Consider the following 25415-nt stretch of genomic DNA (forward strand, 5'->3'; position numbering starts at 1 on the left):
AAACCACATCAAACGGTAATGTTGTAATAAAGTAAAGATTTGCGCAAAACAAAGCGCGTACGATTGAGTGTCATGTGACCACCTTCGAGGCGCAGATCCATTGGCTGGTTTCACGTATGACGTAAATACGGAAGTCAACGCTTGTCAGTTCTCCACGGAGGTTCGAGGGGAAAGATGGCCCTTCGCAGGTGCTGTAGCATCGTCTCTCTGTTTGGTCTTATTGCTTTGGCAATATTTATCGTCGCACCGAGTCAAGCCTCGACAGTGAACAATGAAAGTGTCAAGAAAACGACCAAGCAAATTTCCAAGGAAGGGAAAGGGACCCCTGGCGTCAAGGAGCACCATTCGGACCCGGTCGCTGTTGTCCCTCCAAAGACGCCGAAAGATGATTTCCAAGAAGAATTGGTCATCAGACCCCTACATTCGGGAGATATTTACGCTAGCTTTCAGTTCCGTACCCTGTGGGACACAGATTTCTTTGGAGGAAACAAAGGTAAGTTAGCACTTAGCTACAGAGTTAAAAGCCACTAGGGCTGTCATTGATTACGTTATTAAAGCAATTCTAAAAGTGTCTCAATAAAACTCATCTTAGTTTGTGGGTAATGCGAGATGTGGAAAGAGGTAAAGAGTACAGATGACTGCCGAGTGTTGATAACACATTTGCTTCCTTACTTTAAAGCTTAGCTTGCAGCAGATGCGAGTGACGTCAGCCTGTGGTGATCATAAAATATTTGATCAAATATTGAGAGGGGACTGAGTTGCTGCCCTTTCATCTATAAACGAAGCTTCAATTTTATTGTTTGTTCTGTAAAGTGCTTTATCAGAGTATGAAACGGCTACATAAAGTTTGAGGCCAGATATAGTTGTAACTAATGCAGGGAAGGGACAGTAGATCAGATACATCATAGTACAGTAGAAGAATGCAAGAAATGCAGCCGCCAGGTTGAAGGCAAGAAAACAAAAACTTGGGACAGAGCATCTGAAAAAGTACAGAAATGCAGACTTGAAATCGGTTCTGTCATACCATACCGTATGTGGCTTCATAGCGTGGCATGACTTTTGAGACTGGCTCCAAGCCTTTGATTATTCATACGCTCCCAAATTGTATTACTGAATGATTGAGTTGAAATCTTTTTTAAAGATGCACATTAACAGGCTAATATTGATAATGATGTAACTTGTATCGGTTTGATATCGGTAAATTAGGCCGATATTGAAAGTTTGTTTGATAATTTTACTCGTGAACGACACATTACTGAATCCATAGTATTTCTTTGTATTTTTGTTAAACATGCACCTTGTTTTTGCTCGTTCTCTGCAGTGTCCCACTACCGGCTGTTTCCCAAGTCACTCGGGCAGGTTATCTCGAAATTCTCCGTCCGTGAGCTGCACATCTCCTTTACGCAGGGGTACTGGAGAACCATGCAGTGGGGACAGCCTTATCATTCGTCTCCCCCTGGAGCGGAGATCTGGGTCTGGTTCCAAGATTCCGTGGAAGAGTGAGTAGTTCTTTCGAACAATGCTATTACATCACGTTGTAAATGTTAGGGAGAAAAAGAAAAACCCTCTTTGGTGCAGGTACTCTGTTATTTTAATTAATCCAAAAGCATTCTACAGTGGAGCTGTTCTTTTCTGGATTCTTTCAGTGTGGATGGTACATGGAAAGAGCTGACAAACGTTTTGTCAGGCCTCTTCTGCGCCTCCTTGAACTATATTGACTCCATCAACAGCATTCAGCCCAGCGCTTCCTTCAAGCCTCTGGGGATAAACAACGGTAGCGTTTCACTGTTCAACACTTTTCTGTTTCCAGTATGTAAACACTGATGCTATTGGCTCCTCACGTCTCTAATTGAGTCATTCCATTAGGCAACCGATCATCGCAGTTGCTAGTTTGAGTTTTAACTTGCCACTTTTTAGCACCAGTGTTACAGAATTCTAGTGGCGTTTGGCCAAGTTGCTTTAAAAAATGTATTATGTATAATTGGCAGTGTGACATGAGTGATGATTTTCCTGTGGCTGAAAAGCTCAATACAATGTTGAATAATGTTATTGCAAATTACAGTCAAAATGCTGAGATACTTGTTAGGTAATAACCCTCAAAGGATTTTAAGGAAATAAAATCATTATTTAAAAAGAAAAAAAAAACTTACAAGAAAGATATTGAATCACAGGCGGATCATTTGACTGTTCTACAATACTTTATTTAGAATTTAAGTTTTCTTAGTAGTTTAAGTTTTCAACAGAGAAAGAAATAGGGGGCATGTCTACTGGTGGGAGCCTAAGCCAAATCAAAAATCAAGGTTTACCTACTGTGACTGTCACCAAACTAAATGAATGCATAGATGAAAGTGGCTTGTTTTGATATGCTGGTTTGATTTTCTGTTGCGCTCCAAGAGACCGACCACCGTTTCCTACGCTATGCCGCCCTTCCACGCGAGTCTTTTTGCACTGAAAATTTGACTCCGTGGAAGAAACTCTTGCCATGTGGCTCCAAGGTGAGTCTTCAGTGAAAGTGGTCATGTTCTACCACGTCCATCGTCCTCATTTGTGACATCGGCAAACGCATATTTCCTATGGTGGCACTTTGCTCTCACAGGCCGGCCTTGCTGTCCTGCTCAAGTCTGAGAAACTCTTCCACAGCAGTTTTCACTCCCAGGCAGTGCACATCCGACCTGTGTGCCAGGGTGAGGGTGCACACTGCACAAGCACATCGGTGGAGCTGAGACAGACTTTGAATGTGGTCTTTGACTATATCACTTCGGGACAAGGCAAACGAGGTAGGAATCCTACCCTGCTTGTAGTTCAGGTTTGTCAGCCACCAAAGAAACGTGTTTTAACGTGTGGCTCCAACTGTTCTCTTCCATAGAGTGGTCTCTCTTCAAGATGTTCTCCCGCACCCTGACAGAGGCGTGTCCGTTGGCTTCCTCCAGTAAAATCTACGTCGACGTTTCCGGCAGTGCCGAGGTTTGAACGGCGCACTAAAATTTGATCAAAACTTCCTTTCTGCCCACATTGTATAGTAGTATTGGTCATCTTATAGGGGGAGGATTTTGTGCTGAGCCCTCCTACTCCTCTGCTCACCCGAGCGGTGGTGCTCGGGGACAGACGGAACTTCTCTGTCTACGACCTGACTCAAAGAAGCACCTTTGGTGCAACGTCCTCTCTCAATCTCCTGATTCGCTGGACATCTAGTGAACGTGAGTCAGAAAACCCGCTGTATACGCCAACTGGAAAGACACTTATCACCTTTATAGTTTTGTTGGTAATGTCCTCGCAAGACTTCCGAAGCACCATGTCCTCTTTTCGTCCTCTTACAGCTCACATGCTACGTCCCTTGCTCCACGCGGAGCGCTATGTGGCGGGTTCAGGGTTGCATACCGGAGAGATCCACACGCTGTTATACAACAACCACCCCTACAGGGCCTTTCCTGTGCTACTGCTGGACTCGGTGCCCTGGTATTTTCGTCTCTACATACACACCCTCAACGTCATCAGCAAGGGGAAGAATAACAGTCCCAGTGAGTAAAGAGCAACTTTAAATTCTGAAGTGCTTCTATTGTTCTCAAAAGGGAGAACATGGGCTTTTTTTTCCCCCATGAGGTCCATTTTTAAAGATCCTGATTCATGTTGTAGTCTTTTTATCCTAGTGTTGAACTTAAGTTAAGTTAGTCCTGGCTACATGACTGGCCATTTCCTTTCTTGTCTGGCATCTCACCTCTCCACCGTCCTCCAACTGTCTAAAAAAAGTGCACGTTTATCTTTTGCACCGGTGCTGCAGAATGAAATTCGCAACTGCTTTACGTCATAAATGATTCATCGAGACAATTCTCATCTTTGCTGCTGTGCCTCCGCCGGCAGGTTATATTCACTATGAGCCATCCAAAGACCGTGTGAAACCGCACATGCTGGAGATGCTGGTGCAGCTTCCCCCAAACTCTGTCACTGAAGTCAGCGTGCAGTTTGAGCGAGCCCTGCTCAAATGGACAGAGTACCCACCTGACCCCAATCACGGCTTCTATGTTGGGTTTGTGGGTTTTTTTTTTTTTTTTTTATTTCATCGCATCAAATTTGCTTGTCGAGAGTGTTGCTAAGCGACCTATTTCCAAAATCTAACTCATTACTCTTTGCTGTTTAGGTCCTCTGTTGTCAGTTCTCTTGTTCCAAGCATCGTTGCCATAGACACAAATGCGACACACAAAAGCCCCCTTTTCAACACTTTGTAAGTATTTGTAGGTTTTCTGTGTCGACAAGGTGGAAAGGTTCTCTTCCAATTCCGTGTCTTCCTTCAGCTTCCCCAGCAAAGAAGAGTTCAGCTACTTTGTGCGCCTCTACACAGAACCGCTGCTGATCAACCTGCCCACTCCTGACTTCAGCATGCCTTACAATGTGATCTGCCTGACTTCCACTGTATTGGCTGTGGGTTATGGATCCCTTTTCAACCTGCTCACACGCAACTTCCAAATAGATGAGCCCAGACCGGGATTGGCCAAACGGATCGCCAACGTAATCCGCAAAATTCGGGGCGTGCCGCCACTGTGAGACATAGCAGGAAGACGGGCCCACTCAACTGTTACTTTAGTTGACCTGCTGATAAATAAGTCCAATTTGGGAAAGAACTGATTGAATTTCTACCTGATTTTCTATTTATTTGTAATATGTTTCTAGGATTATGTATGTTCGCTTAGAGACGTTAACGCATTTTAGATTGAATCTGGATGGAGGGCAGGAATCTGGATGGAGGGCGTGATCCTCGAGTTGTCAAGCATTAAGGAAGCAGGTAAGCAGAATGTATGAGCTCATGACTGCCAATGTGTCCTCACAACAGAACATCTTTGCTGTCTTATTGTCACTTTGAAGTTTCTGCTAACACTAGTGGACAACACAATTGCCATCCTTTATTTAGACATGACACATATTTTCCATGTGAACATTTTCACGGCACAGCAGCAGACAAAATTAAAAAAAAAAATAGTGATTTTATTCTGTTGCATGAATGCCAAAAGTGGGTTCACAAGTCCACTGCAGTATGGCATAGATAGATGAACAAAGATCCGTTATTCCTAATTATGGAACCAGTTAAGTAAAATGCTCCAGAAGTTGGGAATCGCTGTACTAGTGGATTTGTTGAGCGGAATGTGTTTTGCTGCGACACTACAGCCAGTTTGTTGCGGCCAAATTGTTCAGAATTGTTTTATTGGATGTGTTTTGTTTGCACTTTTGGTTGATTAGCATTTTTGAAAATCAAGGCCTTAATTATGACCGGAAACTGGTACTCTATACCAATTATGTTCTCTTTTTTGTACTTAAGGTGATATTGTAATTTTATTTGGCCTGTACAGCAATGTTCTCAGGGCAGCATTTAAAAAGCTGCACCATTTCAACCCATACAATGAAAAACCTTTATTCAGTTGATGGAACTTCCGACGTGTCCCATCAGGGGTTGCCACAGTGAGTCAGTTATTTGATTTCTGGCAGCATTGGTCAAATGTGAGCCTTGCACAAAATAAAGATTGTACACATATGTTTGAGTTTGTTTTGATTTTCCGGTGTTCAAAACCCACAGTTATTTCCAATAGTATGACAAAACGTATTATCAACGTACATTTTGTTTAGTAATCACTAATGTTGCACCTCACAGTTCAGGACTCTTACGTGTCTCACTCTGCTACGGAGACATGAACTCACCAAACTGCCTACATGATAGGCAAGATGCTTTTAGAGTTATCAGATGATCCACGTATGATCTGAGAGAAAAGGGTCACATTTGTAAACTGCTTCAGTGTTGGAATTGGATTACTTCCTTCTGACTGCCCTCATTTATGCACAATGCTGTATAAGCAAACTCCAATGGAGCAGGCAAACACAGCGGTCTCTGTATGTGGAAGTTCTGGTGCGAGGGAGGTCAGCTGCAAATGATTTCCTCTACAAGCATTTTTAAAAAAAAAAAAAAACAGGCTTCAGATGTATGTTTTTATGCTGATACACTGGTATTCATTAATACATTTTACATTCCTATAAACGTGCCCATTTATAGCATATTCCAGAAAATAAATGTGACACATTTCTCATAACACATGTATTCATTCTTTTTCAAATATCAGATAAGAAATGATGAGAATGAAATGTCAAAATGTGAATTATCTTTATACCCATATTTACTATGTAGGGTGGCTGGTTATCTAAAGACCTACCTCAACATATTTTGAAGAAAAACCAACAAAAATAAAACGCCCATTCTCTGGGCTCCATCTGCATTTTTGTCATGAAGTTAAATGTTGTGCATTCAACATGGATCACTGCAGGCATGACCACAGGTTGTCCGGCAGCATTTTTGCACCCCTGGACACTGACCGTCATGGTAGCAGTACTCTGCACACATGGGAGTTCCTTGAGGCAGAGCGCAGCGGCCTGGCTTCACTGACGCACAACGCCACACAAAACAGAATACACTGGGTTACAGAGCGGAGTAACAGATTTATGTGCCCGCGGACTCCCAGTCCATCTAACCTTTGTAAGGTGCAACACACTCATGTCCGCATCCGTTGTGGCAGCATTTCTCCTCATTGGGACAGTCACTGTCGTCAGAGCAAAACTCGGCACACATTCCAGAGCCCCAATTTCTACGAGGACACACTCCTGGCTTTTCTGAAAAAATCATCAGAACATCACAAGATGACCACGTTTTAAAGTGCAAGGGCGCGTCCCATCGAAGGACACCAGAGTGATTGATAGACTCCAACAAGGAAAACTATTGGGGGCTCATACTGAAAGAAGGGGGGACGCAGACAGCTCCACAATCAAAGACGCAACACTTGTGGTCCTCGGGACAGTCGTCATCACACGCACAGCCTTTATGTGATGGCACCACTTTAAGAAGGCGAGGGCATTGGCCTGGTTTCGGGAGAATCGCTGAGTAAATAAAGAAATATACTCAATTAGACAAGAGTGTCAACTTGACAAGTTTTTCTTTTGACTGAGTAAAAGTGTACGAAGATTATGCACATCCTACCTGTTAAATTATTTGGAGAATCCTGTGTGTCAGCTGTATTAAATTGCAGAAATGCACCGAGTGCTAAAACCAGTGCAAAAACTGTAAACTTATCCATACTTGCACACACAAGAATGTGGTGCGCTCCTCCTGTTGGGACAAATACGACTTGCAGACTAGGGTAGCCCTGGAAGAGGATGCGAGGTCCTTGTGCCTGTTGAATTTCATTGATATTCTGTCGTAAAATGTTCTAGAGCTTTTTAAAGTCAGAAAATCACAAAGTATAGATGTCTTGTAGCAATCAGATTTGGCATCTTGATTAAAATAAAAGGTCACTTCTCCATCTTTCTCGGCCTCGAGTTGTGCATTCCGTAAACATTTGTAAATAGATTTTACGATACGTCAGAGCGTCTTCTGTATTGGGTGTGGTGACAGGACACAAAGATATTTTGATAGCACTGAAGACTGAACCAATCTTTGAAATATAAACAACGTATAATCAACATATATAATCTGTGTCCTCCTGATGATGAGATTAAAATTTAAATTCCGATGAAGTGTTTCTTATTTTATTATTCAGATCTAAAAGAAATCCATCTGTCCATTCTCTGAAATTCCGAACCGCGTTATTTGCCATTAGTTATTAATCATAAAGTGAGCAAATTGTGTTTCTAAAACGTTGTTGTGATGTTATCTTTGACAGATTGTATAGATTTTTTAATCGCATAAAATCTCAGTTGACTGCTGAACTGTGGTACGCATCTTTTGCGAGTGATCCATTATTACACAATATATGGCGACTGCATTAACGTTCGATTCTCTGCCTAGATTATTATTTAGACGGCGTGGCACACGTCACGTGTCCATACAGGGATCAAGAACACGGAATGAGGAAAAAAAAAACACGGAATGAGAAACGTAATTTAAGGTGGCGGAAATGCGCACGGCAAGGACGCTGGTGGCCAAACTTTGTTCAAGTAGAAAAGCAGTAGGAATGGAGAACGACTGTGAAAATGTTGCTCCTGACTTTGCAAGCTTCCATTGGAACCCGTTATCGACTTCAACTTCTCCGTGACATGCATCATCAGAGATTACGCAACAGAAAGAAGGTCATTGTGAATTGTGAATTGTGAATTTTTCTTGCTTCTCGGTGAAGATTTGTTTGTGTGCGTGCGTCTTTCTATACGTGCCACTGCCATTCATAGATAACCACCGAGATTTAAATGTCAACTTTGTTTAAAAAATAATCAATTTATTTTTGCTAAACTTTCAAGAAAAGTTATCAATGAACAGTCATGAATTGTTTTTCTTCCAGCTCAGCCATAAACGGTGAGCTTTTTAAGAGGTACAATATTTTATTTGTTACCCTATATAATTTGCTGTGTTTATTCTTTAAAAATTCAGGCAAAGACTTACCACTGATCTTCCTCTGCTCAGAGCATTTACCGTGATGTTGAGGAAGGACTTATCAACCAAATTACACAAAATACAGATTCAGTTTTCTAGCTTTTGTATATATTTGATATGTGAGTTGGCCTTGTTTCCCTGTCTGAATCATCAGTTGCTGTTGTGGCTCATGTCGAGGCAAGCGACACCTTCCGTATGGATTCGTCCGCTGGTTAGACCACGTCGTTCCGGCCTTCACAATTACAGCAGCATTTCCATTTATCCAGTTCTCTGAATACATCTGCAGTCGGGTGAGCCATGCTCTGGGCAGAAGGGACACAAACTTTCCGTCTTTCGTGTTGGCCATTACTTCATCGGTGGCCCAGTTTACCCCACGGAGAACTGGCTCATGACGCCCTTCTGGGACATGGAACACTTGACTCCCAGAGCAAGTCGCCTTCAACTCATGACTGAACTGTGCAAGCTCTGTTTTAGAAGCGGCCTTCGGGAGGTTGAAAGGTCGATGGAAACGCCTCACCAAGAAACTGGACTGCAAAGTAGAGCTTGCCGGGTAAATAGCCGTCATCTGCTTTGTGCTGCGTAACATTTGCGAGGAGCATGGTGAATCTGGAAGTCGAGAATATTCCGCCATTTGGTCAGACTTCACCTGAGAATTGGACCACGCAAGGCCCCTGCTGTTAGAACTGCATTGCTGCAATATTTCCGCAGGGACAATCAGTGAAATACATCCATTTGTTTGGCATGATTAGTTAGTGCCTATCCCAAAGGTCACCCTGCTTGCTGGACTGATCATCAAAGCATCACAGGATACAGAGACTACTCACAAAAAATTAGGCTATGGTTAGACTACCGTGTAAAATTTTAGGATGAACCTAAAATACACGCTAAACTGTACAGCTGAAATTATTTCGACTGGCTTTAAGCTTTGAAAGAGTTCTTTTTGCACAATTTGCTTTTTCTCTAACAAGGAACAGAATGGCAAAATTCACAGTACGTGCTTAAAATATTATTATTAATATTTTAATTTCCAAGGGCATCCACTGCTATGTCTTTGCTTTGTGAAACTCTTAGCTTAGTGGCATTTACCCTCTGAGTACATCCTGTTTGAGTATTGTTGATCAATCGAATCGGATCCCATTAGAGTTATGTCAGTATACTTAATGAAGTGACTTGTCAATGTGTATGTAAGAAAATCAATAAAGAAAATTCAATGGGCAGTGTTGTTGACCTTCCATCCAGCCATTTTCTATACTGCTTGTTCTTGCCAGTGTGGCGATCAAGCTGAAGTTTTTTCCAGCTGACTTTGGGACACAGGCAGGGCGCAACCCAGACTGCTCGGACGTCTAACCTCGGCACTGTAAGGCGGATGTGCTAACGACTTTAACACAACACATATTTGGAGCATATCTGATGATTCGTTTCAGCGTGGCATAATCCATGGCTGTATGTTCCCATCATCAACCAGCAGAGAGCGCTGTTGTATCAATAAGCCCGACGCCGACCTGAAATAGAAAAGGTCCAACTCAAAACCAAGGAGGATTTTCTATTTCAGCACCATCACTTGCATATTTCGAAACGTATTTCACAAATTTTCATTTCAGTTTTAGAATGAAATGCAAAACAAACAAAATATAAATGACATTTTAAAATAACCATCTTAGATTTCTCATGATCAGTGTCTGATAGTGATGTATTGTCCTGAGCCGTATCTGCATAATCTTCCAGATGATTCATTGCAGTGTAACTATGCAAATTTATTCGGGCTGCATTTGATTTGATTGACAGGTACCACCAAGCCATCAAATAGGCTCAGTCTACTAGGTTATTATAGTCAGTGCAGTGAGCAGACAAGTCATTTTACCCCCAGGGGAATGAAGGCCATGCAATTTGGATGTTCAACTGCATTGCTTATTGCGCGATCCACTGATGTTTCTTTTTAAAGGAATTTTTTCTAAGGCTGATTCTATTATGTGTTATAACATACCTGACTCTTCCAAGGTGTCTTATGTACTGTTCCATTGCTGAATACTATATAATGATTGAATGGTTTTGAGGTCTTTGTGTGATTTTCTTTTGTGTACTCATCACACAGAACCTTTGGAATGTATCATTTGTGCTCCCTCCTTTCAACCTTTTCTATTTCCCCATGCCCCGCCCCCTCTCATGTCCTTGGGAATTCAATTATGGAAAAGTGTAGCTGGAAACCTTTCCTCTATGTATTCATGTACGGAGGCTTGGCTCATGGGTGATATTGTACGTCCTTGAAATGATATAGATGCTATCAGTTTCAGTGCTGGCTGTCAACGCTGCAATGGGAATGAAACAGAGAACGGCGCTTCATACTCTAAATGAAAATATCAAAGTTTTAAATTCGTCGATCAGGGTCTGAAACACTTTCATAATGCACAATGGATCAAGATGATGGCAGTTGGCTACAGTAAGCACAAACGGTGGCTTCCTGCTTTTGACTGCCTTCATCATCTGCTTTAACTATTACAGAGAAAACTGGCTTTACTAATGGAGGGTTGTAATGACTGTTATTATGACGATTACAACAGAAACTGCCTTCACAGTAGACATGACATCTGTAAAGCTGAAGTCAGCATCTGGAACAGTTTTTCTATCCACGTACTGACTAAAACTGACAATAATAATTAAAAAAAGGTTTTACTTTCAATTGTGGCCCAGGACTATTTGGGGGGGGGGGTTACTAAAACTGGCTTGGCCAAAAAAAGAAGTTACCCTTATTATTTTGCTGCACAACCGTTTTTTTTCAAGGCAATTGCTAAATCAGGCAATTTCTCTAACTCTCAGGGAGACTTGTGCACCTGTCGACTGCTATTTTGGCCTCCCTGTTGTGAGCAAACTGCTCCTGACAGCATGTTTCAGCTTCTTCCACAGATGTTCAATCGGATTTATATCAGGAATCTTCTGAATACTCCGGTGTTTTGCTCTTAGCTGTTCTTGGGTTTTGATAGCCGTGTGTTTTTGGATCATTGTTCTATTGGAGGCTGCATGACTTGTGGTTGAGACTTAGCTTTCTGACACGAGGCAGGACATTTGCTAGGATTGTCTCTTGCACAGTTTAACCAAAGTGTACCAAGTATTTTCTCTTCATGTGTTCCAAATGTATTCAGAAAATGTTAGGATTCCTTTGAATGTCACAAAGAGTTTTCTGCAAAAATTCAATGACAAACCTAACAAATGTGCATAATTCACTGACTCGTGCTGTGTCCTACTGTGTCCACAGTGACTCCTAAACAAGGCTGAACTCCACCCTTTGACCTCATTGCCCCTCCTCCTCAGGCTCCGTGAGTCAATCATGTATTACATTGTGCATTAACCGGTCATTGACCTCTGCTAAACCCAAATGCCAAATCATCTCCACCCTTAGCAGTCGCCCTACTGCTGATTCTGTTATCCACTCTAGCCTTGGGCTTCAAAAGTGTCTCAAATGACTTGTCTTATCTTAATCACCCAAATGGTAGCTGACAGCAAGATTGAAAAAGGGAAATGGTAATGAGTATAGTCAGAATTGCTATATTTTCATTTTGCAACTCCTCCTGTACCCTGACATTTTTAATCTCTCCATTTGTCCCTTGAACATTTTTTGCCATTATGACCAATAAGCTTGACTGTTGCCCCCGCCAATATGTCCACTAATACTAAGAGTCATGGTAATAATGTTTTCAAAGTCAAGATAATGCTAATGGTTTTAATGATAAAACATGCTCCGAAATCCCTCCCCGTCATCCAATTGTCTCCCCCATGGTGTCGAGGCTGGCCTTGTTGCCCCGTGGGAGATTCGTGATGTATTCAGCTAGCCAGACCTTGGGAAGAAAATGAAAACAAATGTGGTGTAATAAAAGAGAAAAGATAAAGCGATTCTGTGATGATGCTCTCCACCGGCGTTATAAATCAGAAAATAGAAGTGGAGCAGGTCGTATATGCTTCCACCTTCATGGGATATACACAGATAAATAGGATTTCAAACATACAGACACATCTTTAGTGTGCATGTATGAAGACAGCTCTGATATATAATTGCAAAGATTATTCATCTTGGCGTTTGTGGTAGACACTGTTGTATACGTCATACTGCTTGTGCGGCACACGCTAACAGAGCTTTTCGCATCTGTCAAAGGGTGAAAGATAGGTTTGTGAAGACAGCAAAATCTGTAAATAGGAAGCAAGTGAAGGTGGCCGTGCAGTAATGAAGGCCCGCCAAAGAATCTCCTCGGAGAAGTGTCAATGTTGCTTTCATTTCTGCATTGTAAATGCCATATTTTTGTAAATATTCTGAAATACAATTTAGTTATGCATCTTGGCTGTTATATTTCAAATTCATTGTGTTGTTGTGCAAAAACCTACAACCAAATATTGTCCAAATATGTTTGGACTTAACGGTACAGGATGTACAACATCTATATCCACCGAGTCGGAAGTAACACAATTTAAAATGCTACAAGAAAAAGAGAATGTTGCGATGCAACATGAAATCTACTGAATGCTATGACTTTGTAACAGAAACATTGTTTGTACTGTTTCGGCTTATCGGTCCTTTGTTTTGGTTTATCCCCAAATCAGAAGGATGCATAGTTGTGGGGCTTTTTTATTTTATTTTTATTTTTTCTACGCATAGTTGTAGTTACTGTACATACTGTACTGTTAATAGAATAGACGCATAAAGCTATCAACCTGCTGGTCACCTGTAGGAGTCGCTGTGGTGCCAATGTAGGGCTAGCACTCCAATTGGAAAGAAAATGCAGGCCTGGGGCTAGTACTGTGCAATTGTGAGAACCTTGATTATACAGAAAATAAAATATATACAGCGCTTAACATATTTATCAAGCCAAATGTGATTGTTTGTCTCAAAGAGGAGCCAAGCGTCATGAAGTGCTTTGCTGCGGATGCTTTAATTTTTTTTCAGTCAGCTCTCAGTTTCGGCATTTTCAACAGGAGTGATACACTTGCATGTTACTTCACTTAGATTGATGGTTAAATCTGAGTGTTTGCAAAGTCAGAAATGACTCAAGTATAACATTTAATCACTAAAACAAAAATGTCCTGTAATTCACTTGAGTAACACCATGTAGACGTTTCAATTACCCCAACCCACCACCCACCCATCCACCCTTTTTGACACAAAAGTAAATTTGAAAAAGTAACATTTAAATGATGTTTTAGAATCCAAAAGAGCTTATGCTGGAATATTAACCAGTACAGCTTCATTAAAAAAAAAAAAAATGCAGCACCCTATGTCTGACTCTTGCTAATTATCTTGGCCCAGATTTTTCACAGATAAGTTACGACTTAAAGAAAGAACAACTGGGACTGATTAAAAATGGGGGACCCCCCCCCCTCCCTTCATACTCTGTTTAGATGTTAGAAATAGAATCAATACCAAGTGTTAGGTGATCCAATCCTTCCTCCCCCATTCCATTAGCCTTGTACCTAAAGCCTCTCCCCTACCCTTTTTTTACACCTGTAAAGTTTGAAGGCGGACTTCAGCCATTTTCTGCAGATAGAAAGCATAGTAAACAGAAAATGCAATAAATAATTGATGCTTAATAAGTTGACAGAGAGCACAACAGGGCTCATTTTTTATTATTTTCTGGCCATGAAGGGAGGAAGCCTCTCGAGTTGTTTATTTCCTCCTTTCCCTTTCTTTCTTTCTTTTCATGTCCTTCTCATTTTACGAGCCATGAGTCAACACAGCACACGTAAATGATATTTCGACACACAGCGCCATGAATAATGCATTTGAATTTACTTTAATGCCAGAGTTAGACCCCTCTCAGCAACCGCTCTCTCCATCTACCTTCCCTCCTCATAGTCCCTTCCCCCTTTTATTCTTACCCCACCCTCCTCCTCCTCCTCTCTTCACTATTCATCCTCATCAGAGCACAACCTCATTTCTCTTTTCCATAACCCTCCCTTCCCTCTTTTACTTCTCCTCTTCATCTTTCTCCTCCTCCATCATGGCAGAGAGGAAACAGTATACAGGATAAGATTCAAGCATTCCAATATTTCTTATCAAGGTCCTGCTCAGGTGGCTGCTCACTGACACATTTCATAATCATGACTTCAGGAAATGGTGCACATCACATCTGGACTTGATTTACAATACGTGAAAGAACTCCCATGTAGTGTATGTAAAATGTAGAAATGGAAAGAAAAGAGTCTTTCACCTGTAACATTGCATCAGATGCTGCCGATGCAGCTTGTACTTGGTTTTATGTGTTTAAAATAAAAGATGATTTTTACAACAGCGACAAACAATAGACAACAACGAATTGATTCAGTGTCTGAATTTATCGTCTATAACTTGATCTGTTCCAATAAAGTCATCAACATCACCAAAAGGGTGCAGTTGAACAGCTACGGTATAATCATATGTTTATTCTCATAGGGAATAATGGAAATTGAATGAATCCCTCAGGGGTCAAAGTCATCATGATAAAACCTCTATCAACTCCTTTATAGAGAACTGAAGAAAACACGGTTGAAACTAATCCATGTTCTACACCATTTGTTTTCACGGGAGTCGTGGCCGTGTTGGAGCCTCTCTCAGCAGTCATCGGGAAGAAGGCGGGGGACACCCTGAACTGGTTCCCAGCCAATCACAGGGCATACAGAGCTGAACAACCATTCACACTTGCACTCACACCTAGGGACAATTTGGAGTGCTCAATACTCCTACCAAGCATGTTTTTGGGATGTGGGAGGAAACCAGAGTGCCCGGGGAAAACCCACGCGGGCACGGGGAGAACAGGGAGGGCTGGAGGTGGAATTGAACCCCAACCCTCCTAAGTGTGAGGCGGACGTGCTCACCAATGCGCCGCCGAGCTGCCCTAGTGCGCCGTTGAGCCGCCCTTTTATATATCTCTATATATACTGACGTTGGATGCTGCGACTGATAATTCAATGTAAATATCTATCTACTATCTGATGTGTTTTATAATAGCAGCAGCTGTTGTGAAATTGCCATATATGTAAATAAAGTTGAGTTGAATTGAGTTAAATTGAGTCATTAGTTTGTCTCTTCGTCAGTATCCGCATATTGACCACTGGAAAGCAATGGTTGAAATACCCTGCCCCATTCAGTTTCCTCTTTCACGTCACTCTACTTCACCTTCGAGCTGGCTCTCAGCCCTTTCTTTGGATTCTTCATTGAGGTGATGCTAGAAGTAGCTCCTTGTGGTTGTTGGTGAAACTTGTTGAACATGAAGAAATAAATTCGGATCGTGTTCATACTCTTCATCTCTATACCTTGAACAAACAAAAAAAGTAAATGGGTATAAAAATACTATAAGGCGAAATACAATAAGAAATACAAGAGAAAATAAGGCTACTGTATATCAAGCGTAAATATATATATATATATATATATTATATATATATATATATCAATATATATTGATATATCGCATATCTATATATCTATAGATATATATATATATCTATCTATCTATATATATATATATATATATATATATATATATATATATATATATATATATATATATATATATATATATATATATATATATATATATATATATATATATATATATATATTAAATGCTGTTGATATTAAAGCATTAATAAATGTATTTTGAACACATCCTTTGAAGCATTGCCAACGGAAATTTAAAGGAATTTTATGCTTGGGAAGTGGGTCTCTTCCCTTAAACATCTGACTTTGTGCTGTAGTTATACTTGTTGACTTAAAGCCATAATTTACTGAGCAGTCTTTACTCTATGTATTTCTTCTTTTTAGCATTTTGGATAGCCTGCTGTTATTGTAGCACAAAAAAAAAAGCCATATTTTGTCCTTTGACTATTCACAAGATAGGCTGCAGTTTCACATCATTCTTGACAATGGTTCCAGCTTCGTGTTTAATATGCATGATTTTGGCAGCTTACTTCCCTGAATATTCCTGAATAATCCTCTGTTTTCAAGCTTTAGTCACTCTTTCCATGTGTGAAATGCAATAGCAAAGAGCTGGATGTGTTAATTATTACCAGAAGCAAAGGTGATTATGTTTTCTGTGTGGATTGTATGTTTTTCTGACTCTCTGCAAAGTTATGCAAATACCACTTTCCAAGGGGGATGGGTGTTGTGTGGGAGCTAAAGCAAAACCATTACATTTTGGAATCGGTCCAAACACATGGGGCAGATCCATATGTTTTTTTTTTATTTACATCAACAAGCACTGTGCAAAGGCTGTTTTGCTTCAAGCCGTCCAAGCAACTAACCTTGTGAGTTATCAGACTGCAGTTTGTGTCAAATTTTAAATTGATACAATTTTGGCGCATCAAAAATAATTAGACAATCCGCATTCTATGAGGTGATCAGTGTGTCAAAGTGTGGCTTGTATTTAACCTTTGTCTAAATTATGGCAGTTGAGTTAAACAGCACCGGTGACGAAGATTATTATGGTATTGATAATAATACGTATCTTAGATTTATTTGCTGTTTGTGGGAACTTTTTAGCCTTTTGTTCCAAACTCACTATATATATTGTACTCAACAGTTTCCCTTCTGTCATAATACAGAAAATAAGCAGTGCCATTAAATTATTTAGAAGCAATTCATTTGTTGAGTGCTTTGCCTCTCAGATGAATCCTTGATTTTACTGTGACAAAGCCACATTGCAAAAGCATTCCCATATCTGTCACCTCTGACAAAACGTTTTTAAGATCGCATGGCTGTGCTTGTTATCACTTATTACTGTAATACAGTTTTGAATTGTGAAATCATGCTGAGGGGTGACAATCAGCAAAGCGGGGCTGCATAATCTGCAACATTCTCGTCATCCGCAGAGTAGTTCTTCATTCATAATTCACAGACTCACCCCAACCCCCTTCCCATTACGTCTAATGAAAGCCACTGACCTGAAAATACTGCGCGAATGAGCCTGTTCGAATGCAACGAGAACATTGTTTGCGTCCGCCTGGTACATGTTACCAGAAAACACCTAGAGTCAATATTTATACCGCTGCTGCTCATTTTTAGGAATATGAACCATGAAACTGCAAGATGCGATCCCATTTTTATGCACGTCGTCAATTTAGCCTTGAGACATCAATTGATGTTTTCACCGGAGTTACTTTTCTATCTCGTTCAGAACTGGGTGTTTATGTCCATTTCCAATTGGAAAAGTTCTCTAATGGCCCCCACCCCTCCCTTTTATGACCCACAAACGCAATTCTCTGTGGTATTCAAAAAGTGCAAAGGCACACAGTATTCTGTTACATTTATTTTAATATGTTGTGTATACCAATACATATTCGAAGCAGTGCACATTAGTACGGATGTGTCCCTGCGGCTGGTTGTTCTAAACTCAAGCTCTCAGACTGGACATTCTTTTCCTCTATTAGACTGCAACATCCCACAAACGCACAGTGCGCCATTCCTTTCCCCACAGTGCACCGCGTGAAATAGAAAATGCACACTTTGATGACAGTTAGTTAGTAGATCGACTTTTGAGAAGATGTTTTTGGAAAGCCCACTTCGATCAGTTTATATAACCTGTTCTCAATGCAGTCAAAGAAAGTTCAGTGCTCTCATTTTTTTCTTTCTTGTAAAACATGACTGGCTTTCACATTAAATATATAGGCTGTTTAATCTCTGCTAAATGCATTAGTCACTGTGTTGGCCCGAGGCAGTGACTGTGTTCACGGCGCATCATTGGCTGTGATATCTAAAGCTACCATATCCCTTTAAGCTAGTTTCACTGAGCACATTTCTTGTTGCAGTTAAGTGCATATTTAACAGACTGTCTAGTTTATCCTACATAGTTATTCATATCAGCCTCTTTGGTGATAAGCTGGTTTCAGAGCAGAGTTTAAGGATCCCCCTACTTTCAAAAAAAAGTGTTCCAAGTAGAATAAAAGGAGGACTCTGCAACTTTGTCAACACGGTCACCGGCCTCTTATCAGACCCAAATGAGTCATGTGGATTACGAGTCATGTTCAGTAGAACACACCTACAGAGAGGGAAACTTTTTTTTCAGAGAGTCTCAAATAAAAACTAAGACGGATGCATTTTTTGCAGAGCAAAAGATCTACAGATTTGATTTTGTTTTAAACTGACCTGAAAGGGGAACAGTGTCTGCATTGAAAAGAACAAATATGAGTGTAAAGCCTTTGACTGCAGCATTGTTATTCATTTTTCATTCTGTGTTGCTTTACCAACCTAGAGTATAAGTAGAAGAACAATGACATACAGGTGTAATCATAAGTTAACCGTATTATGACACGAAAAGAAGAATGTTATCTCACCCATATACAGTTAATTGGTAATGTGCAATAGATGCAGTAGTTGACTTTTCCATATGCATTCCATTTATTTGTGAGGACGACGTGACCGTAATTGAACATAAACCTACTTTGAGCTCCTTAATCTCTCATTAGACGCAAACAAATTAGTTTCTTCCTCCGCCATGATATAAATGTGACTCTCCTGTGCTGCTTTTCAAGGGAATGGGAGGAGCTAGTGCTGGGTATACATTCAAATTTTCAAAATGTATTTGATTTGCTTCACTAGTGCCTGATTCGATTCACGATTCAATTTGATTTTTGATTCATTTAAGGATTTTATCCAGTACCAAATTTTCTTCTATATGGAAGACATTCTCAAAAGAACCAATGCTGCAGAAAGTAGAAATTTGCTCTAACTTGATGGATCAGGAAAAAAATTGAATATTTACACTCAGAATTGAACCCAATAAAGTTACAGTAATGCTATTGAACATGACCTGATCAAAACAATGATACTTTTATATACAATCCAACCAACCACAGGGCAGGCTGAGTAAATAACTTAACTCTTAACAATATATATATATATATATATACCCTGTATATATATATATATATATATATATATATATATATATATATATATATATATACGTGTATATATGTATACTCATATGTATGAGAATCACTAGCCTAGTTCAAGCATAAAGTGCGATTTTATAATTTGCTACTATTGTAAATTTTTTACTTCATTAGGTTATGCTGACTGCAGCACCAATTCATTGGTGTGCCAGTTTCCTTTTTACTCGCACATCTTTATGGAAATATCTTGATTTCAGCACTCGTGAGTCCGTATTCGACTCCGGATCATAGTTAAAGGTGATTTAGTGTGTGGAGTAGTCCTCGATGCATTACAGAGATGAATTGTAGTGAACTAAAGCTACACCCCACCTCCCAATAAAACTGATCTGCTCTGGCATGTATTGTTTTGGAAAATAAATCAGTCGACTCTTTCCACTTCGTGCACTCATGACATCATTTGTTTCCCCTCTTAACTCAATTATTGTCACTTAGTTCATCTGTAGGCCAACAATGACCTGCAGCCACAATATAGACGTGGCCCTGCCCTCCCCTCCGTGACAGAGAGGAACGGTTACGCCTTCAGTCTGTAACTGTCGCAAAGTTAAACACAAGCAACCTGGAAAATTATATGCCTTATTTTCTGTCTCCCGGTCCTCTTTAGCATGCCCCGAATATAAGATTGAAGGTAATTTGGGAATTTTGTTGTAAGGGACATGGAGAAAAAAAGGCAATCCATTGAATTGTCTTCTGCATTCTGCTTTTTGTAGCACAGTAACAATGCAGGATGATTTGAATGATGGGTAATTACATGATGGGCAAAGACATTTAATTACTGATCAATGAAATTGGGATCGCATTTTAGCTCCCCCCTCCTCCACACAATCTAACTTTCATTTCAGAAATTTAGTGTTTAGTGACGTTTAGTTGCAATTAAACAGCATGTTGAGTGTTAAAAGGGTTGCATACAGTCAAAGAAAACTATTCATTTGTTAGGACTTTGAATAAGAATACAAGTGGAAAGCAGATTTTGACATGGTGCGAAAAAGTCAAAGCAAGATGTGCTTGTCACAGGCAGAACACAACATTTGAGACGCTTAAAATCTATATCCATTAAAAGTTGTTGTTAAAGTTTTGATAAATCTGTTTATTTTTTTTCAAATTAAAGCCGATAGTATAATTTTTTTTTTAAGCCCAGGACATGAAATTATTCTGAAATTCAATTTCCATTCAATATCCAATTATGTGTTTTTTTTCCCCCTGAACTTCCTGTATTTAAAGACACAGTACACAAATGTTGTGAAGGGTCATTTTATTTTAACACACTGTCATAAATAGTGTCTTAACTGCTCCACCAATAGAGTGATCCTGGGTCACCTTTGCAACAAAAAACACTTATTTTTACTATTATATGCCAATGTAGCATCATCGTAATGATTAAAGGATGCACAAAAGAGAGCCCTTTCTAACCTTACTGTACATGCTGCTTTTTGTCATGTGCGTAAAAGTAAGTTACAGCTTGTTTGACTGCTGATAAACCAACTGGTTAATTATTTAGGATAAAACATGATAGGGCAAATGTTATTGAAAAGGTCTCTTGTGTCAATTAGCTGATTAAGTATCATCTACTCCTGCCGGTCGCCCCCGGAAACCTGATCTGTTTTTAAACAAGCCGAAAGCAAACCGTGGAGGACAGCGGACAGCAAGAGAAAGGGGCACATTTACCAGTACATGTCTGCAGATTTGACTGACAGTTGGCCAAGGTTTTATCAGGCTTTTACTTTAATTGCTTGCATTTTATTAAGTACAATCAATTATGATGGAATTTAATCAGAAGGGTTTCAGTGACTTTGAACAAGAAAAGGCAGACATCAACGGCAGTCATCGCAATAGGTTTAATTAAAGCAAGAACGGGTTATTCAACCCTGAATAAAGCTCCGTGTTTATTTCTTATCATGCCCTTTAATAATAATAATAATAATAATAATAATAATAATAATAATAATAATACATTTTATTTATAAGGCGCCTTTCAAGGCACTCAAGGTCGCTGCACAAACCTAAAATAGCATACACAATTAAAAGAAAAAAAGGGTATAAAAGCAAAGAAACATCTGCAGAAAATCAAAGCAAAAACATTTAAAAATGACCGGAGAGCAGCGGCAGCAAGTCGCACCAGCGTTCACCCACATCACTCACATTATACAACAGTAAATTAAGAAACTAAGCAGCCCATTATTTCTATAATCAAAAAGGGGCAGGGGGAACTCAAATGAGAAAATGAGAATCAGCAGTCATGCAAAAGTGTTTAATTGACATTAAATTGATACCAAATCTTGCTGTATCGCATTTCGTGGAGCTAAACTCAAAATTTCCAATCCAAAGCCCCAAAACATTTGTATTAGATGACAGGATTAAATTGCTTCAACTTGTTTCTCATTTTGGCAAGTCGGGTGAAAACAGTGCAGGAAATGAAATTATAATGAATGATGATAATATAGTACATGCAGAAATAAACAAATCAATGATGGCAACAATTGTTTTTTCTGCCTGACAAAATAAAGATACTCCCCCTCAGTTAGTTACTTGTCACCAAAATGCCACCATTTTTTATAGTATATTACACATTCCTAGAGTATAAGAACTACAAATAGGTGAGTTTTACCGCAAATATCTAAAAACAAGCTCCACTGAAAAGTGTTAAATGCTAAACCGCCCACATCTCGAAGTTTGCTGTATGCATAAGCTTATCATTGATTGCATTGAAAGTTGAAATTTGTCTTCAGCTCACTGAAAGACATCTAAAGTAATTAGATTCCAGGTTTTCATGCAAAGCTGACTGTAGTTTAGAATTGAAGCTCAAGTTACAGAAGTAGAAGAAAAGCATACCCAAAGCATAGGGCTGCCACCACCATTTTTCATTGTGGTTGTGGTGTTCCGCTGATAATGTTCAGTGTCATCTTTGGGACTTTAAAATGACCAAAAACCTTTTAACTTTCATGTGACTAAAGTACTCAATCTGTATCTGTTATATTTATTTATTTTTCAAATCTCTTTTTGGCATGATTGTAAGTTCTGTATCAATGACAGTAATACATGATAAAATGATCCGTGAAAAAACATTAGTACTCTCTGGCCCTATCTTGTGCCTAATTTCATCTACAAAAAAAACAACAGAAAGTCGCACACTTGCGGGCACACTCAGTGACAGGTACAATCTTGTGCTGACCTCAGAAAATCACTTTATTCTTAAAAGAATGTTACTGGAACTCTACATCACACCACCTCCAATAAAAAGCCCATTTGGCAAAGTAAGGAGTAGACCCTCTTTTCAAATGCAAGGCGAAAAAATCAAATTTCAAGAGAAAATAAATTATACTTAGGTAAGAACCGAAACCTGAGAAATCCACTGAAGTACAGTGGCTAAGTTGTATGTACTTGTGATTATCGCAACAGCTGTGCTGAATGTCCAAATATTTATGGTGGTTCGATTAGTCTTTCACCCACGACCTGGTTGGGCAATTAACTGAAATGAAATTGGAAGGAGATGTCCGTAGGAAAAATTGAGAGGCGTGGGCAAGCCTTGTGATTGGTGACTCAGCAAAGTAGGCACTTCATCCTCCAAAATATTGTACAAGCACCTGATCCTCAGCTGATGATTTGAACCTGACCATTTAAGGTCAGGAGGAACATAAGCTCTGACCCAAAGAAACCAAGTGTACAATTTGATTTGCCTGTGAATGACGTCATCTGGCAGAAAGAAAGATTATTTTTAGAAATCCTAAAAACCTGTTGGCCTCTGACATCATCCCTTTCCCCACGACACATCCAAAACATCTTTTGTTTTTCAAATAAAAGGAAAGATTGAAAAAAAGTAACATCTAAATAATTACATTTCAAAGTTTGTGGAATGAGAGAATGTGAGAGTCAAGCTAAATCTTTCAAGAAGCAGCTTTCTCTCTCTCTCTCTCTCTCTCTCTCTCTCTCTCTCTCTCTCTCTCTCTCTCTCTCTCTCTCTCTCTCTCTCTCTCTCGCACTCTCTCTCGCAGTCTCACTCTCGCTCTCTCCCTTCAGAGGAGAATTGCTGGAACATTTTTGCAGATACAATTAGGGCATTGTTCCTAAAAAGACAGTTTCCTACTGAATTTTTAAAAATGTGAAGCTCCATCCAGCACTTTAAATGCTGCAAGCAAATTCCATTCCTCACATTTCCTCTATATGAGTTCAAACAGGCAAAATGATCTGTTTCGCTGTAATTTTTCGTCTGTTTGTGTGATTGTCATTACATTCATTGTTATTTATTGTGATGTTCTTTGGCTAATTAAGATTTGAGGCCATTCTCATCCCTTTTTTGGCCAAAAATGATTAGGAAGTGAAAGCCAGATTGAAGCACTTTGCCATTTTGTAGGAGATTTATTATTGATTATTCATTATTTCTTATTACTACTATTATTATTATTAGTAGTAGTAGAAGTAGTCGTCAATTGTTTTTATTGAAGATTTGTGGTGCATGGGTTTCCACACCGAATGTAGTTCTTGTGACCTCCCAAAATATTTTTGGTTGTTGAGGGTCATATAACGTTCCCTAATTGTTCATGTTATGTCATGTTTTTTTCCTCTCTCTCTTTTTCCTGTTGTGGTCATGTTGATCCTACTCCGAAGTGACAATGTTGTCCTTAAAACCTGTCCACATATGAACAAGAATTGAAAGCAAGACTGTCGTAGACAAGCACATATGTACATGAAAGTGTCCCTTTGTCTTGTCTGACATTGTTTCATAGTAAGCGGGGTTATAGAAAATCATGCAGCAGCCTTATTCATCCTACATGCATGGTTTGTGTGGGTGTTCACTTAACAGATAGACATCCTGATCTAAATTATAATCAGGTTATTCAATGTCTAGAACGGAAGCTCACCACTGACACACAATTTGCACATACTGCTGAAAAGAACCGCAGGGTTAAAAATGAATGTGTACTTTACACACCCCATCTTGTTGTGCTGAAATTAGGACGATTTTAGGGTCTGGCCCTCTCCTATCTATCCCCATGTACTGTTGGGCTTATGGTGAATCGATCTTTCTTTATGGTAATGACCAAACTTATACTGTGTGTTCAAAGGTTGGTATGTTTTCTGGCTTTTCTACCACATCTGTGTTTGGCGCATTAACATGTCACCAAATTTGAAGACAGTGCAGCTCTGCTTACCTTTTGGCATTGATATGATAGCTAGGGCGTCAAACCCACGGGGGATGTGGATGTTTCTGCATGATTGTGCCTCTCTCTGCATGATAGTGTTTCACACAGTCTAACCTAGAGGCTGGATTCCAGCCATTGCTTGGAAGTGGCTTTGGATCTTAGCCCGGCCTAGTTAAGGAAGTCATAACAGATTTCTCACAGGAACATTTTTGAAAATAGGCATGTAATAAAAGATTTACTTGTTTATTTTAATTTCAAAACTATGTTGGAAGATAACGTGTGATCATTTTAGTGTGACAGGATTGTTGATCATGTACTGTTAACCACTGAAGCAGATGAGATGTTGTCATCATAGTAATAACTGAAAGACTATGCAGTACATACCTATTGCAAGTCAATGTAATCAAAATGATTGCCATCCTAACATCAATGCAATTACTAACCCGAACATAAACGACTGTGTAAAAATACGTATTATTATATTGCTCTTTTTTCTATTCAGTAATTCAAACATGGAAGAAGAAATCATACTTAATGTCTTAAAACATCATCTGTATGTGCTTTCTTGCACTAGACGCTGGAAAATCCATAATAGCTCATGTTTGTCAGTTCCATTAAAAAAATATGTTTCAGGATAAAACTCACCAAACTTGCTGCTGCATTTATGCTTTTATTTCCCCCCCCTTTTTCTCTTTTTGTATTGCAGTTTCTCAATGTTCGCTTCCATCTGTGGGAATGTGATACCTTTCTATGGCTGAAGGGTGGGGTGGGGGGAGTGGTATTCTCTAATCCCAGAATCCCTCACATCGAATCATGCAAATTTGGTGCACTTTGAAGCGAATCCAGCTCCTACCATATGCAGAGTGAAAACAACAATCTATTATGGATGCATTGCACCAAGCTTATGGTAATGCTATTTCATTGCAAGTCCCTATAAAGTCAAATTTGCAGATGCACAACATAGCTAAAGTTTC

At 39.6% G+C, this 25415-nt stretch overlaps 3 protein-coding genes across 3 annotated transcripts in view; 2 read left to right on the plus strand and 1 right to left on the minus strand.

Annotated features, from left to right (window-relative positions):
- Positions 1 to 129: 129 nt before the first annotated feature.
- Positions 130 to 5521, plus strand: pigt (phosphatidylinositol glycan anchor biosynthesis, class T). Its single transcript, XM_085920040.1, has 11 exons — positions 130 to 493; positions 1322 to 1499; positions 1647 to 1774; positions 2395 to 2495; positions 2597 to 2777; positions 2867 to 2964; positions 3041 to 3197; positions 3318 to 3518; positions 3859 to 4024; positions 4136 to 4219; positions 4290 to 5521. The coding sequence occupies exons 1-11, from the start codon at positions 175 to 177 to the stop codon at positions 4537 to 4539; spliced, it is 1863 nt and encodes a 620-aa protein (XP_085776166.1). The 5' UTR covers positions 130 to 174; the 3' UTR covers positions 4540 to 5521.
- Positions 5058 to 7152, minus strand: wfdc2 (WAP four-disulfide core domain 2). Its single transcript, XM_085920051.1, has 4 exons — positions 7010 to 7152; positions 6766 to 6909; positions 6508 to 6645; positions 5058 to 6417 (listed from the first exon to the last, which is right to left on the minus strand). The coding sequence occupies exons 1-4, from the start codon at positions 7104 to 7106 to the stop codon at positions 6284 to 6286; spliced, it is 513 nt and encodes a 170-aa protein (XP_085776177.1). The 5' UTR covers positions 7107 to 7152; the 3' UTR covers positions 5058 to 6283.
- A 4519-nt stretch (positions 7153 to 11671) lies between these two features.
- The window catches only part of LOC147062037 (TOX high mobility group box family member 2-like), a 119575-nt gene continuing 105831 nt past the window's right edge, over positions 11672 to 25415 (plus strand). The window contains exon 1 of the mRNA XM_085927717.1: positions 11672 to 11706. The gene's annotated coding sequence lies outside the window, so the exon portion shown is untranslated. The remainder of the gene's footprint in view (positions 11707 to 25415) is intronic.

The sequence above is a fragment of the Syngnathus leptorhynchus genome, chromosome 1, assembly GCF_054491065.1.
Source record: "Syngnathus leptorhynchus isolate UIUO chromosome 1, UIUO_Slep, whole genome shotgun sequence".
Classification (NCBI taxonomy): Eukaryota; Metazoa; Chordata; class Actinopteri; order Syngnathiformes; family Syngnathidae; genus Syngnathus; species Syngnathus leptorhynchus.